The sequence below is a fragment of the Polypterus senegalus genome, chromosome 8 (assembly GCF_016835505.1).
Source record: "Polypterus senegalus isolate Bchr_013 chromosome 8, ASM1683550v1, whole genome shotgun sequence".
Taxonomy (NCBI): Eukaryota; Metazoa; Chordata; class Cladistia; order Polypteriformes; family Polypteridae; genus Polypterus; species Polypterus senegalus.
In genome coordinates this window covers 100,871,187-100,888,023 of record NC_053161.1, presented here as the reverse complement: position 1 = coordinate 100,888,023, position 16,837 = coordinate 100,871,187, and the positions used below count along the sequence as shown (strand labels likewise).

General features: G+C 37.6%; 1 protein-coding gene across 9 annotated transcripts in view; it reads right to left on the bottom strand.

Annotated features, from left to right (window-relative positions):
- frmd4a (FERM domain containing 4A) overlaps positions 1–16,837 on the bottom strand; it is a 612,278-nt gene that overhangs the window by 59,134 nt on the left and 536,307 nt on the right. For all 9 annotated transcript variants that reach the window (XM_039761499.1, XM_039761500.1, XM_039761497.1 and 6 more), the window contains exons 6-7: positions 7,018–7,074; positions 6,001–6,023 (exon numbers count right to left, since the gene is read on the bottom strand). In XM_039761499.1, the coding sequence (XP_039617433.1) occupies positions 6,001–6,023; positions 7,018–7,074 (80 nt within the window). The remainder of the gene's footprint in view (positions 1–6,000; positions 6,024–7,017; positions 7,075–16,837) is intronic.

Here is a 16,837-nt window from a genome sequence, read left to right as displayed (position 1 = left end):
ACAACACTCAGGATTTGAAGACCAAAGCCTTAACCACTACGCCACCCTGCATATTAGAACAATCTAGATAAGAACAGGCCATTCAGCCCCACAAAGCTTGCTAGTCCTAACCACTTAATTCTTCTAAAAAAATATCAAGTCGAGTTTGGAAAGTCTCTAGAGTCTTACTGTCTACCACGCTACTTGGTAGCTAATTCCAAGAGCCTATGGTTCTCAATCTAAAGAAAAACTTCCTAATGTTTGTGCGAAATTTACCTTTAACAAGTTTCCAGCTGTGTCCCCATGTTCTTGATGAACTCTTTATAAAATAACAGTCTCAATTCACTTTGCTAATTCCCTACATAATTTTCAACACTTCAGTCACGACACCTCTTAATCTTCTTTTGCTTAAAATGAAAAGGCTTAGCTCTTTTAATCTTTCTTCATAATTCATCCCCTGTAGCCCTGGAATTAGCCAAGTTGCTCTTCTCTGGACCTTTTCTTGCACTCTATGTTCTTTTTGTAGCCTGGACACCAAAACTGCACACAGTACTCCAGATGAGGTCTCATCAGTACATTATAAAGCTTGAGCATAACCTCCTTGGACTTGTACTCCACACAAGGTGCTATGTACCTAATATTCTGATTGCCTTGTTCATGGTTTCTGAACACTGTCAGGAAGTTGACAGCAGAGAGTCTACTACGACTCCTAGATCCTTCTCATAAGGTGAATTCTCAATTTTCAGACCTCCCAATGTATATTTAAACCTAACATTTTACTTCTTTATGTGTAATACTTTACATTTACTGACATTAAATTTCAACTGCCACAAATCTGCCCAAGCATATATGCTGTCCAGTTCCTTCTGTAATGATTTAATAGATTCCAAATTATTTGCCAATCCACCTATCTTGGTATTATCTGCAAACTTAACCAGCTTGTTACTTATATTCCTATCTAAATCTATACTAATAAAAGGCAAAGCCCTCACTCACTCACTCACTCACTGACTCATCACTAATTCTCCAACTTCCCGTGTAGGTAGAAGGCTGAAATTTGGCAGGCTCATTCCTTACAGCTTACTTACAAAAGTTGGGCAGGTTTCATTTCGAAATTCTACGCCTAATGGTCATAACTGGAAGGTATTTTTCTCCATTAACTGTAATGGAGTTGAGCTGCAATGACGTGGGGGGCGGAGTTTCGTGTGACATCATCACGCCTCCCACGTAATCACGTGAACTGACTGTCAACGCAGTGCGTAGAAAACCAGGAAGACCTCCAAAAAGCGCTTAAGAAAACATGCATTATATAATTGAGAAGGCAGCGAAACAATAAGAAGCGAGCGAGTGACATATACTACCATATTCATGAGTGCTGCTACCTCGGAAAGAAAGCAAGGTGTAAACCTAAACTTTAAATTAAGTTCATAGACAGGCTACGCTGGCGTTTCACATGCCCACAGGTAATGCGGGATACAAGTTTAATGAGAGGACGCAGGATATAAACGAGAGTTTTGATCTCTTTGTAACTAAGTTAAAATTGTAGGTGAAGGGGTGTGTTTATGCAAATTCCGAGAGACTGTGTTTGTGGGGGATTGACAGTTAAGGCGGGTGGGGAGTCACGTCATCATCCCCCCCCCCCCATTTACCTCATTTCGCTCTGAGCTGAGCTCCAGCTAACGCCGCCTCTTCGAAGCAACTTCGTCAGACTGCCACCAAATACTCACAGAAAAATCCACAAGTTAATACACACGCTGTCTCTAGAGTTTCTCCACACTGAATCCTCCAGGCACTACTTACAAAATGTTACACTGACAATCGCAGAGCTGAGAAGCTTCGATGCATGTGCTCCATAACGCATTAAAAAAATAATGCATTTAATCACAGTTTCAATTCCAACCAAAGGGGAACTTCTGTCAATGCATGATTTGCACAGAGACACAGGAGGTCGTAGAAACAAGAAGGATTTTTATTCAAACACTGCAACACATGCGCTTAAACGTGCTCAATGACAAGTCAGAGATGACAGTTCCGCTAGGAGCAGAGAGAGAGAGATAAAAGCAAGCAAACAATCAATTTTCAACTGAAAGGCGCTGCACAAGGCTTTTAAGTTAGCGGAGTATAGCGAGGTTTGCAGTACGCGTTATATCGCAAGTGAGAAAGTAATAGTGATGTGTCGTTCGCGAACGAGCCGGCTCTACAGACGAGGAGCCAGATTTAAATGCAAGGGCATCGTGAAGAAAAAAGAAGAGTAAAGAAAAGAGTGAAAGCCGAAAAAGAAGCAGCACCTGGCTGCATTTCAGTGATATTGGAGACTGCAAAGCTAAGTTCAGAATATGAAAATATCCGTTAGAGCAGGGTCAACAACAAACCTGCACAGACATATAAGATCCACCCACCCATCCGTGCAACTGGAAGAGACCGTGCCCAACCAATGGGGAACTTCTGTCAATGCATGATTTCATGGTACTGTACATTGATCAGTGCTTCCCAAAACCTCAGTATGTAAAGACGGCGTTGGAATATTTCGGAATATATAATGTAAGCTGGAATATATAAAGTCAAATCTTGAATATATAAAGTCAGCGTCGGAATATATTGTCACGCTTGGGTCACAGATTTGCACAGATACACAGGAGGTCGTAGAAACAAGAAGGATTTTTATTCCTAGAAACAAGAAGGATTTTTATTCAAACACTGCAACACATGCGCTTAAATGTGCTCCATGACAAGTCAGAGATGACAGTTCCACTAGGAGCAGAGAGAGATAAAAGCAAGCAATCAATTTTCAACTGACAGGCGCTGCACAAGGCTTTTAAGTTAGCGGAGTATCGCGCGAGGTTTGCATTACGCGTTATAGCGCAAGTCAGAAAGTAAAGAGCAATGTGAGGGTAGTCTGTGTTTCAGGGGTTCTGGTTTGCCCAGGGGCGTCTGTATCTTCTTGGGGTGCGATCAGCCCTCCAGCTCACACCCTCCCCTCAGCTTTATTCACATTCCCGTGAATCGCGACTCTCTGTACCAGGTTCATTTAGTCGTGATAATACGTCTGCGTTGACGTGTTCAGAACCTGGTCGATGTTTTACTGTGAAACGGTAAGGTTGTAAGCCCAGAAACCATCTCATGAGGCGAGAGTTTGTATCTTTCTGTCGGTATAACCATTGAAGTGGACCATGATCAGTTACCAAAGTGAAGTTTCGTCCCCACAAGTAATAGCGAAGCCCTCCACCTCACAATATAAAGTAAGCGCTGGAATATATAAACACAAAACTTCAATATATAAAGTCATCGTCGGAATATACAAAGTCAGTGCTGGAAAATCCATCCATTTTCCAACCTGTTGAATCCAATCACAGGGTCACGGGGATCTGCTGGAGCCAATCCCAGCCAACACTGGGCACAAGGCAGGAACCAATCCTGGGCAGGGCACATGCATCATTTTCAAAACATTAACCGAACAGTGTTTTTTTAATTAATTTTTCTGAATACGTTTTTGTTAAATTACTTCAGTTCAGAGTCGTTTCAATCAATATATTTTGACTTTGACTTTATATAATCAGGAATGACTTTATAAATTCCGACGCTGACTTTATATATTCAGGTTTTCACTTTATATATTATATTCCAGCGATGACTTTATATATTCAACTTTTGACTTTATATATTCAGAAACAAGTTTGACTTTATATATACTGACACTGACTTTATATATTCAAGTTTTCACTTTATATATTCTGGCGCTTCTGACTTTATATATTCAGAAAATCAATATATTTGCCTGTTTCAAGCACCCCATAGTATATGTGTGTGTGTATATATGTACACATGTGTGTATATATATATATATATTATGCCAGCAACACTCATGACAATGACAAAACAATTACGTTGTCAATCATGTTCGTTATTATTAAAATGTTTCCTTTTCTTTTTACTTCTCCGCTGCAAGCGGTATTTTATATATATATATATATATATATATATATATATATATATATATATATATATATATATATATATATATATATATATATATATATATATATATATATATATATATATATATATATATATATATATATATATATATATATATATATATATATATATATATATATATATATATATATATATATATATGACAACAACACTCATATCAATGACAAAACAATTACATTAACAATCATGTTACGTTATTTTTAAAATTTTTCCTTTTCTTTTTCATAACTTCTTTTACACACTACTTCTCCGCTGCGAAGCGCGGGTATTCTGCTAGTCATTTATATACGTTAAAAATAGCAGCAGCCCCTGCACTGACCCCTGTGGAACACCATTCTTATAATATATACAGTGTGAGCCAATCCCAGCCAACACAGGGTGCAAGGCAGGAAACAAACCCCAGGCAGGGCGCCAGCCCACCGCAAGCCACACACACACACACACACACCAAGGACAATTTAGAATCACCAATGCACCTAACCTGCATGTCTTTGGACTGAGGGAGGAAACCGGAGTACCCAGAGGAAACCCACGCAGACATGGGGAGAACATGCAAACCCCACGCAGGGAGGACCCTGGAAACGAACCCCGGTCTCCAAACTGTAACGCGGCAGCGCTACCTACTGTGCTGCCATATTATATATATAAATATATATATATATATATATATATATATATATTGAGGCGGGCGACTGGGAGCTGTGTTCAGCCAGGACGCCTAGAAGGACCAGGAGAGGGACTACGCCTTCCCTGGACAACGAGAGGGCAGCCACAGAAACTGAGCATGGAAGCTCAGCCTTATAGGGGCTCGTGGTCACCGCCAGGGGGCGCCCAGAAGACTGTGAAGTCCTGGACATCAGCACTTCCACCACACCTGGAGGTGCTGGCGGAAGTGCTGCAGGAAGTTCATCAGGAGGCACCTGGGGCACATATGGGCGGGAATAAAAGGGGCTGCCTCCCTCCAGTCATCAGCCGGAGTCGTGAGGAAGAGGACAGAGCTTGGAGGAGAGCAGTAGAGGTGGTGAAGGAAGGCATTGGAAGGCCCGGACTTATGGGTGATTGGTGCTGGGGCACTGTGTGCTGTGCGGGACTTTAATGTAAATAGAATTGTAAATAAACAGCACTGGTGTTTGCTTGTCTGTGTCTGGACTTCCACTATATATGTATATATATGTACGCAAAACATTTAATACTGGTTGCACTTGTATTGTAAAGTAGTCCATGAGTAACACAGAAATTCAAGTTGGCTGGTAGTTACAAAATATTTTTGGGGATTTTAAATCACATTCAGCAAATGAATAGTTTTGTTTTTCTATAAAATACAACAATTATTTAATACTGTATACAACAGTAACTTACACCCATAAACCATAAAACAGATAACTGAAGATCAAGGTCCTACAAAAATGGCATTTTTGCAAAACTGTACATTTTGCATCATTTTTAAACCACCTAAACCAGTACACACAGCATAAACTCTTTGCTTCCTTAGTTCTCACTGCTGTGCAGTTGAGGTATTTTTAGGTAATTCTACACTGTTTATATACCACATTCCACTCTCCTGTTGCCCTGCTGACTTCCAAAGCACTCCATTCAGAGTTAATGCCTCACCAGTAATACAAAGACTACTGCATAGCTTACAGGCTAATTATATACTAGTATAGAATTTCCTTTATTAGCAAAATCAGAACATAAACTGCAAAACAAACTAAAAACAAGCTAGAGTCTCTCAAATGTAAACTATATTTGACACAAAGTAATATTCTGCCCCATTTGGTTACATCAGTTTGTTAATACTAAATTTAGGGAAATCATGCAGCCAGGCTGGACATTATGTATAAACAAAACATTTTAGACTATAAAAATATAACTACATTGAACTGGTTAGTAAAATTAAGCAGTAATTCCTCAGATGCTTATCTTTAATATATCTTAGTATGTTATTGCCATTTTACTTTTTTATTTACTGTCCGGACATTTTAATTTCAAACATACATTGCATGTAAAATGAACACAGATGCTTACCTTGAGTAGTCTCCTTTTGCTTCCTGTATTTAAGATAAAAATGTATAGTTTAAAATAAGACCAATAGTTGACAGACCCCCGTGACCCTGTATTCGGATTCAGCGGGTTAGAAAATGGATGGATAGTTGATGCCTGAACATCCAATATACCTTTGAGTCAAAGGCCAACTATTGATATAACACAAAAAGGGAGGTAAAGCCTGTTTCGCCTTGAATTGCCAAACTTTTGGAAACTTGATCTCTCTTAGTGGAGAAAATTCCAAGGGGGTATTACAGGTGACATCTTATAGCTGAGACACCTGCATTTTCCTATTGTGAAAAAAGCTGAATGCTTCAATTAACTTAGCAAGAAAACACAAGTGTGGGTGCTTTCAATTGTTATATTCACTGTTATTTTAAGATTGAAAACCTGGTGCATTATTTAGATTTTCTTATTGATTAGTAAATCAAGAATGGTCCAATCCATGTGAAACTAGAGTAAAAAGTTAAAGTACACCCTACTTGAACCCTATATCCATGTAGTAAGGAACAGTGATGAGGCAGTTAGATTAGCAAAACAGAACATTATTGTACTGTAATTTTATTTGTTTTATAAAGCTTTAAATAATTATAATGCAAATACAGACTGATGGAGAGTTAAACTGTGTTAATCATATACTGTATATCCTGCCTTCAACTATTAAGAATTTCCATCAATTACCAAGTACATACTACTGAATCTCATTAGTATCAGAGAATAATCTCTCTATAAACTGTTTACTAGAATTTCAGGTAGAGCATGAAAATTAAAAAAGTATAAGAAAGTAACTATGATCCTTTTAATATGTTTCAAGAATTTAAGTATTGCAGATTTGAAAATGTTAATAAACAAAACAAAAAAGCAAGAGTTCCATTTACAAATATTTGCTGTGGTTCACTATTGTTTCTGAGTCCGTTTATTCTTATGGATCTTAATAAATATCAGACAACAGCATCAGCTAAAGATAAGGATCTGGTGATAACAATTAGCTTCACTTACCTGCAAGATGTAGGAAGCTAATTCAAACACCACTTCACTGTCCACTTCAATCAGCTCCTATGGAAAGAATTGCCAGCTGCATTACAAATAAGCGATCAAAATTCTTCAGTCACTGTACTCAAAGATAATTTATTACTTGACTACAGTTTTAAAAAATGAAAATCTCAACTTTTACCCTTGGGCACAACTTCAAACTATACAAACTTCCAAATTGGTAATCGTATGCCCCATATAACCCATTTTATAGCTGCACATTTACACTTTGGTTTCATGGGAATTCAGTTAAACCTTCTACAAATGTCTTTTTTATAACATAGTGAAAACAAATCTATTTCCAGATTTGTGTTTTCTTAGCTTTACTAAAGATGACTTTTGAAACTCAGAACAGGAACAATTAGGAGCTGAAGATGGCTGCATTAGAGGTTTGGCAGAGCATCACCAGAGAAGATAATCGGCACCTGGTAATGCCTATGAATCACAGACTTCATTGCATACATGACAAACTGTATGCAACAAACTATGAGTGAAACATTATGGTGCTCTAAAATGGTGGGACGATTTAGAAAAAGTGCTTTAATTTCTACATGGCTGGACTGAAATGTGTGTAAATACTCTTAAATGAAAGTCTGCAATGTGCACTTTAATAACATCTGAATTGTTTGATTTGTAATTCTAAACTGAGGGGCTGAGGGGTAAATCAAGGAAAAATGTGTGTTTGTCCTAAACATTATGGAGGGCACTGTAAGTTACAGGTTGTTAATGCCTGATATGGCCTAAACAACAGTTAAAATTAAAAACTATTGAAAGATAAGCTGGCGCATGCTTGCTGCTCCTCTCTGCATAAAATGTTTTTTAAAAAATTGCTGTTTACTTTTTGTATTTCACTGTTGTTTGTTTTATTGTTTTATTCAAGACTACAATTTAACATGATCTGATCTTGAATTTGTATTCTGTTTTGATTTTTAACTCAGCTGAAATTAAAACTCCCGAGGCAATTGGTTTAACTCTCCTTGTGATTCACTAAATGAAACTTTCTAATTGCTTTCTGCAGGTTGATGACTTATTTATAAACACATTTTTTTCAAATTGAAAACCTAATTTTAGAAATATTTCATTTTCTCCAAGACTTTGTATCTCTACCAGTATCTTCTGCTTATTCTTTCAGTGTGCTGAATTAATGTGTGCCTTCACTTTTGAATTCTTTCATTTATGCGTTAGCCCTGTTGATTCCTCGGACTTCTTTTTGTGTAACTCATGCTATATTTGTGGCCATTTAATTGAGCCATTACTCCACTTCTATAAGCTTTTTTGTTGAGTTTTGTAAAGCTAAAGCAACCATCTCTGATGTTCTCTGATAATTTATGTTCTATATAACTTATATTACTAGTCCAGATATTTTACTGGATTAAAAACTGCAATTGCATTAGTTTGTGTTTCATTTGGAGACTCACTGTGCCACACCCTGTGCTCTTATCTTTTGTTAGCTTTGCTATTTCCCATTGAAGGGTTGCTTTTCCACTATACTAAAGTACTCTCGTAATGAACTTCTCTGTTATTCAGTGTAGAATACTCTTCAAAGCTTTAGCATACTGCAACACTGTTTATTCTGAGGTAAGCCATCAGGCTATGGGTTCTTATTACAAGAATGACATTCTGCCAAATCTATGCTATATTCAAATAAACTCGGAATATGAACCTGTGCGCAACAAACATTCTGTCGTCAACACTGTCTCAATACAAGGTCCATAAAGCACTTATACTATCCAGCTTCATTTGGACTGCAGTCTCTATACATTATGCTTATCTGAAACATTGCAAAAATCTAATGATTTTGTGTGCCTAAATGAAATGACTCTGAGTATGTTTACTTTGCAGAAACTTGCAGCTCAGGGTGGTGGTCTGGTTGTAATTGGTACATCAAAAGAATGCCCACAGAATGCCCATTGTCCTTTCAAGTATTTGGCTTGAAAGCTGGTAACATAATCTGGTCTTTTCCTACCCATTGTCCTCTAAAAAGACCCATTGCATTTTGGATGACAGTAAAGTGATCTGAATGAACAACTAACTCAGTTAAGATCTCTTTCCGAGGCAGTCATTGTTATACGTGATTTAAAACCTACATAAAACTAAATTATGATATTGGTTCATAGTTTGTTTTTTTATTTTTTTTATAACGTTTTGTATATTTTTATTCCTGCTTATTGTTTCTTATTCTAATTCAGAACTTTGTTTTTTATATGTACTATTAGCCTATTATTTTGTGTTTAATGTTTGATATTAGATTTATCTAGTGTTATTAATTTCATAATTTTGTGAGTTTTAACTTTTTTTTACCCTTTTGAATATTTATAAAAGGCTCAGAGCTTGGGAAAGGTGGTATAAAAATAAAATACATTATTGTTATTACTAAGATTATCTTAAACTATGTGTGGAGCCTTTACAAAAACTTCACCATCTTTTTAAACCAGTTATAATGAAGGTGGTTGGCTTTGTTTCTGTTACTGAGAGAATGTCACATGGACTCTCATACAGCTACCTGAAGAAATAACAAAGACCTCTTCAGAAAGTCAGTCAGTCATCATTTTCTAAACAACTTAGTCCTGAACAATGCACAAGGCAGGAACAAACCCTGGAGAGGGCGCCAGTCCATGGCAGGTGAACATACACCCTGACCACACAGTAGGGCCAATTTAGCATCACCCATCTTCCTACCCTTCATGTCTTTGGACTGTGAGATGAAACTGGAGCACCTGGAGGAAACCCAAGCAGACATGGGAAGAATGTGAAAACTCCACCCAGTCAGGACCTGGGACACAAACCCTGGTCTCCTTACTGCAAGGCAGCAGTGTTATCACTGTGCTACCCAATCTCTTTAGGAAGTGCACCTGGCTAAGGGCAACTTGTGAAAGTTGTACCTTTTAATAAACACAATAATAAAACTTTACTTTTAAAACATTCAAATGTATCATTACTACATTTCTTAACATCGAAACACAAAATATAAAAATATACTTGTGATAAATCTTAATTAAAATGAGTATTGACAGACAAGGTTACTAAGAAAGTATTTTAGTTACCATGAGAAAACTAATCAAACAAAACACTTTAGGGACAGTGTCTGAGCAAAGAACAAATGCAATCATCAGCTGAGGCCTAAGAGAAAGTATGAGCTTCACAGTTCCCAAGCCAGTTCAATAACTCACTCTTTCATTGGGAGCTTTATTATTATCGTAAGCAGTGATAAAGGAACAATGGAGACCTTGTTCTTTCATCTCTAGCTCTTCAGTTTAATTAGCAACAACTGAAAACTACATATTCCACTTCTTTGAAGGATACTCAACAAGCTATATGGGTCATTGGATCTGGTCACTGTATAGTAGAGCTTGCTATAGAAATTTGAATCCTCTCTACGAGCACATGTACTAAAGCCCAACTGAAGAAAGTAACTAATAAGGTTTTGTATAATTTGAAGGAACTAATTAATGAAGATCACTAATCTAAAGATAAAGAAGGCGATCGAAAACTTGAGTATTTTGTTCCTCATATAATCTTAAAATTGAAATCCCTGGAGCACAGGCTACAATAAATTTGTAAGTATACATTTCTGAGATAAATTACAGATTCAAAGGTCAACATACTCACCATCCTTGTAGTCAAGTAGTATACTGTCTCTTAAATCACAGCATTAAAGAAATCCTCATAATATGCAACTATTAAGGCGCTTGCATTACAAAATACACAACACAATTATATGGTTTGTGGTATCTGTGGCTATCTAATTAAAACTGATTTATTCATGATGGGAGTCATCATTCTTTTTATCCCATAAAAAAGTCTCAATTAAAATTTTTAAAAAGTTAGAATATTTTTGAGACTTTGGAAGGTCACTTATGGAACACACGACCAATTATTATTAAAAATCAGCACCTCTTAGGCCTCACTATGCTAAAGTGAATGATTCAAAATAAAACATTTTTAGGCTTATAGACAGTTATTACAAACATTTCCATTAATGAATATCGGGAATTATAAAACATGTATTATATATTTATTAAAAATATGTTTAACACTACTTGCAACAAGAATAACACTCAGCCATTAAGACAAACTTCTTTCAAAAGTACTGTAGCTTGACTGTAACTTGAATGCATGTAAAACAGTATTTGGTGCCACCTAGTGCAAAAAAATGTAAAAACATGTACCTACATGACAATCTAAGATATAAAGCACTTTGCTGTTCAGTTCTACAGTTTTTACATATCAGGAAATAAGTAAAAACATGCCAAATATTTTACAATTCTAAGTAGGTGGTAGCACTTCCTGATCATCAACTAATTAAGTACAACTGATTCATAGCACCTGGCTGTAAGTAACTTCTTATAATGGAAAAAGTGAAGTACTTCATTTTAGTATTTTTAAAGTCAAAGTTATTTCTTCAAAATCATGGTATATATTATTTTGAAGTATACATATAACAATTTACATAAAAAAATATCTAGTCCAAAAATGAAAACAACAGCCTTAAAATGTAATTAATACATACATTTTTTAAGCCAAATCTAATAATTTCTGGGCTTACTGATAGGTATGCCATAATATCAGATACACAGCACACTTTTGTGCAGAGCATCATTTGTTACACTCCAAGCTAGAATATAACCGTTGAAGAAACAGAACTCCAGAGACACAAGTAGGTTAATAAGCAACCTGAAGTTACAAAATTTGGTAAATTGGGGGTGAACCAGTGGAAACTCTGGCCACGATGGCAGCTGAAAACAGACAAATGAACAGGAAACGTGTCCTTACCTCAAGTATCCTGTGTGTATATACAGTATATAAATATATCTATTATAATAAAAAAATCTTGGGAGGAGACGTGACTTTTTGAAGAGACTTTTTGTAATGAAGTCCCGTGAGATGGAGACTTTTAACATAAGATTCTTTCATGTCACGCCATACTTACAACCTTTGGAAGCACATCACGCAAGACGGTGACTTTTGGCATTAGATTCTTTCAAGTCACGTCCTACTTACAACCATTTTCAAACAAAACCACAGTCATTTAACCTCTTAGTTGTGGGAATGCTTTTCGCAGGCCCACTTCCTGCACTCTCAGCTCTAATAAATTTTATCAGGACAATAATTTTATATGTTCTAGATGACACGTCAACAACTAAGTGCGGCAAAAAGAGACCCAAAAGCGTTGTGAGATAATATCTATGTGCAAATTCTGAAAATAATAAAAGTAATAATCAGCCTGGGCCAGGTGGAATTAAAAACCTTGCAGGTCCAATCAAAGTCAGAAATAAAAGACAAGGAGTAAAAGACAAAGTAGAACTTCATAAAGATGTTGAAAAACGTTGCCGCAATACACATGCAGAGCAGGTTAGAGATTATGAAAGTAGTGGAATTTGAAAGGCTAAAAAAAAAAAAGACGAAATACATATACAGAGCACGCTAATGATTATGAAAGTAGTAAAATTCAAAAGTCTCAAAAAAAAAAGATAGTAAAGATCACATTACCAATAAAAAAATGGAAATTATTACTCGGTGAAATAAGGCAAAGTGATAATCATCCTGGACCAGGTGGAATTGAAAACCTAGCAGGTCCAAAAGGGGTCAGAAATAAAAGACAAAGAGTAGAAGACAAAGGATAACGTCACAAAGAGGTTCAAAAATGTTGGTGCGAACCACATGCAAAGCAGGTTGGAGATTATGAAAGCAGTGGAATTAGAAAGGCTCAAAAAACTGATGATAAAGATCAAATTAGCGCTAACAAATGGAAATTATTACTCGGTGAAATAACAGAACAGCAAAAAGAGATTGAATATATGGACACAGGTGATATGTCAGAAGTATGTAGATATTGTAAGACTTTAAAGTTTAAGTCGGAGACTTGTAGATCATCTAATTTGTGTTGCCATCAGGGAAAAGTAGAATTTCTTCCCAATAAAGAGGCTTATCCACGAAAATTAAAAGATTTGTTGTTTGTTGAAAGTGAAATCCACAAACACTACAGGCAAAATATCCAAATCTACAATAATCTGTTCGTGTATGCATCATTCAATGCTCAAAACGTAGATTTACATAATAATGGACCATACGCTATAAGAATCCCGCAACAATTAAAGCTACAACAAGTTTAATTTCAAAGAAACCACAATTTGGTCGGGTGTATATTTATGATCACGGAGAAGCGATGCAACATAGAATTGAAAGAGTTTAATAATCAGACGTATTAGAAATTATACAGACAATAATGGATACAAATCCATTAAAAAGTATTGCACTTTACATGAAATTTATCTAGAAAACATGGACAAAAAAATTTTCTTGGATTTCTAAATTAATCCGAAAGATCATGGTCGGATTTATAATAAACCAACATATGACGAATTGTCAGTGATAACAGTTTCAAAAGACGGAGGAATTCAAAGACAGAGTTGATATTTGTGTATATCCAAAAGCAAAGGACAATTCAAAAGGAGATCTTGATATGCCATTCGTATTAAAACGTTTATAGTGAGAATAGCTTTTGCTATGACAATTAACAAATCACAGGGACAACATTCGAAAAAGTCGGTTTATTTAATAGAGAGAAAGAAACAATATTCACTCACAGGCAGTTACACATTGCATTGTCGCAATGTAAGTCTAAACACGGAATCAAAATTCTTGAAGAATAGTTAATTCCAAATATTTTTTTAATGAAGTTTTAAAGTAAAAGTGAAAATAATGCATATGTAACAATTCCATGAAAATAACAATCTCTTTAAATTGTATATCCGCGAGCAAGCGATGGATGGCCGGGGACCTTGCCCCACCGGGAGGCCTGGAGAAGCAGGGGACCGGGAGAGGGGAATTTCCTTCCTCAGAATGCAAGAAGGCAGCCATCCTGGATTGTGTCGGAGCCACGTAACTAGAAGGCTAAACTCTGTGGGGGATCTGTGGCCACCGCCATGGGGCACCAAAAGGACTATGGAGCCTTGGATCGCAGCACTTCCGCCACACCAGGAACGGCTGCCGAACCAGGAAGCAGGTACATCCAGAGTGATTCTGGGTGCCCATGCAGCACTTCCGCCACGCCAGGAAGTGCTGAAGTGAGATCATCAGGGAGCACATCTGGGTGCATTATAAAATGGGCCACATCACTACATTCAGGAAGCCAGAGTCGGGTGGCAGTGGACAGAGTTTGCGAGAGAGGAGTGGATGTGGCAGAAGGAAAGGAAAGGAAAAGGAAAGAGGGACTGTGAGCAACATTGTTGTTGGTCTGGGCACTGTTTGGTGTTGTGTGCAGGAGAAGAAAATAAAAGTGTGTCTTTGGACTTCTGGCGGTCTCAGTGTCTGTCTGTGTCCAGGCTGGTCCTTCACAATATATATATACTCAGCAAAAAAAGAAACATCCCTTTTTCAGGACTGTGTATTTCAACAATAATGTTTTAAAAATCCAAATAACTTTACAGATCTTCATTGTAAACGGTTTAAACAATGTTTTCCATGCATGTTCAATTAACCATAATCAATTAATTAACATGCACCTGTGGAATGGTCGTTAAGACCTTAACAGCTTACAGAAAGTAGGCATTTAAGGTCACAGTTCTAAAAACGCAGGACACTAAAGAGACTTGTCTACCGACTGTGAAAAACACCCAAAGAAAGATGCCCAGGGTCCTTGCTCATCTGCGTGAATGTGCATTAGGCATGCTGCAGGGAGGCATGAGGACTGCTGATGTGGCTAGGGCAATAAATTCCCATGTCCGCACTGTGAGACGCCTAAGACAGCGCTACAGGGAGACAGGAAGGACAGCTGATCATCCTCGCAGTGGAAGACCACGTGTAACAACACCTGCACAGGATCGGTACATCCGAATATCACACCTGCGTGACAGGTACAGGATGGCCACAACAACTGCCCAAATCACACCAGGAACACACAATCCCTCCATCAGTGCTCAGACTGTCCGCAATAGGCTGAGAGAGGCTGGACTGAGGGCTTGTAGGCCTGTTGTAAGGCAGGTCCTTACCAGACATCACCAGCAACAACGCCGCCTATGGGCACAAACCCACCTTCGCTGGACCAGACAGGAGTGTCAAAAAGTGCTCTTCACTGATGAGTCACGGTTTTGTCTCACCAGGGGTGATAGACGGATTTGTGTTTATCGTCGAAGGAATTGAGCACGTCTGGGACCTGTTGGATCGCAGGGTGAGGGCTAGGGCAATTCCCCCCAGAAATGTCCAGGAACTTGCAGGTGCCTTGGTGGAAGAGTGGGGTAACATCTCACAGCAAGAACTGACAAATCTGGTCCAGTCCATGAGGAGGAGATGCACTGCAGTACTTCAAGCAGCTGGTGGCCACACCAGATACTGACTGGTACTTTTGATTTTGAGCCTCCCTTCATTCAGGGACACATTGTGAAACATTTTTAGTTTATGTCTTATGGTGTTGACTCTTTTAGTGTTCATACAAATATTTACACATTAAGTTTACTGAAAGTAAAAACAGTTGAAAGTCAGAGGACGTTTCTTTTTTTGCTGAGTATATATATATAAACTAGCAAAATACCCGCGCTTCGCAGCGGAGAAGTAGTGTGTTAAAGAAGCAATGAAAAAGAAAAGGAAATATTTTGAAAATAACGTAACATGATTGTCAAAGTAATTGTTTTGTCACTGTTGTGAGTGATGAGTGTTGCTGTCATATATATACAGTATATATATATATACAGTATATATATATATATATACACACACACACACACACACACATATATATACATACATATATAAACATACATCCACATATACAGTGTATATACATATATATATATCTACATATACACACATACATATACACACACACACACACACACACACAAACATATATATACATACATACAGTATCTAAATATATACATATACACACACACATACACACACACATACATACATACATACTGTGAGACTTGCCCGGACACCACCAGTCGGAGACCACATCTTTATAAAAGTCACACGTTTATTATTCATTAAATAAACACAGTCCCAAAACACCACACAATGCATAAAGCAATAATCACCCAATAATCTTTCTTTCTCTCAGTCCTTGGCCGCCAATCTCCTCCTGGGCGCTTCATCCTGCTCCCTCTCCTGACTCTAGCTCCCAGATTGCTGGGAGGCGGCGCCTTTTATTCCTGCCCGGATGTGCTCCAGGTGGCTGATGACGATCTTCCGGCAGCACTTCCTGGTGTGGCGGAAGTGCTGCCCTTTGCCCGGAAGCACTCCAGGCGTCCCTGGCAGGTTCCTCCGCCATCTTGACAAGTGTGGCGGAAGTAATGTTCTCTCAGGTTCTAGGAGGCTTAAGATGCCCCCTGGCGGTGGCCACGGTTCCCAACGAGTTGGAAAGTCTCTCCTCCTCTCCCGTGGTCCTCTCCTGCTCCAGGACGGTTGTGTCCTCCTGACCCGGAAGCTTTTACTGCCACCTTCTGGACCTTCTAGGCGTCCCGGCCGGGTAAGAACCCCAGCCGTCTGTGACAATACATACATACATACATACATACATACATACATACATACATATATATATATATATATATATACTGTATATATATATATATATATATATATATATATATGTATATATATATATATATAGACACAGTCTTTGGGCTGCGAGCAACTGTTGCTGGGGGTGCCAGAATATTATGAACTATCGTATCTGTTCAAGTTTTATTTAAATTTTAAATAGAAGGAATTTTTATTTAGTTGACAGAATATTATTCCGGAATAAATCAACTCAAACCTTAAATAACTTATAATATTTTGCTCT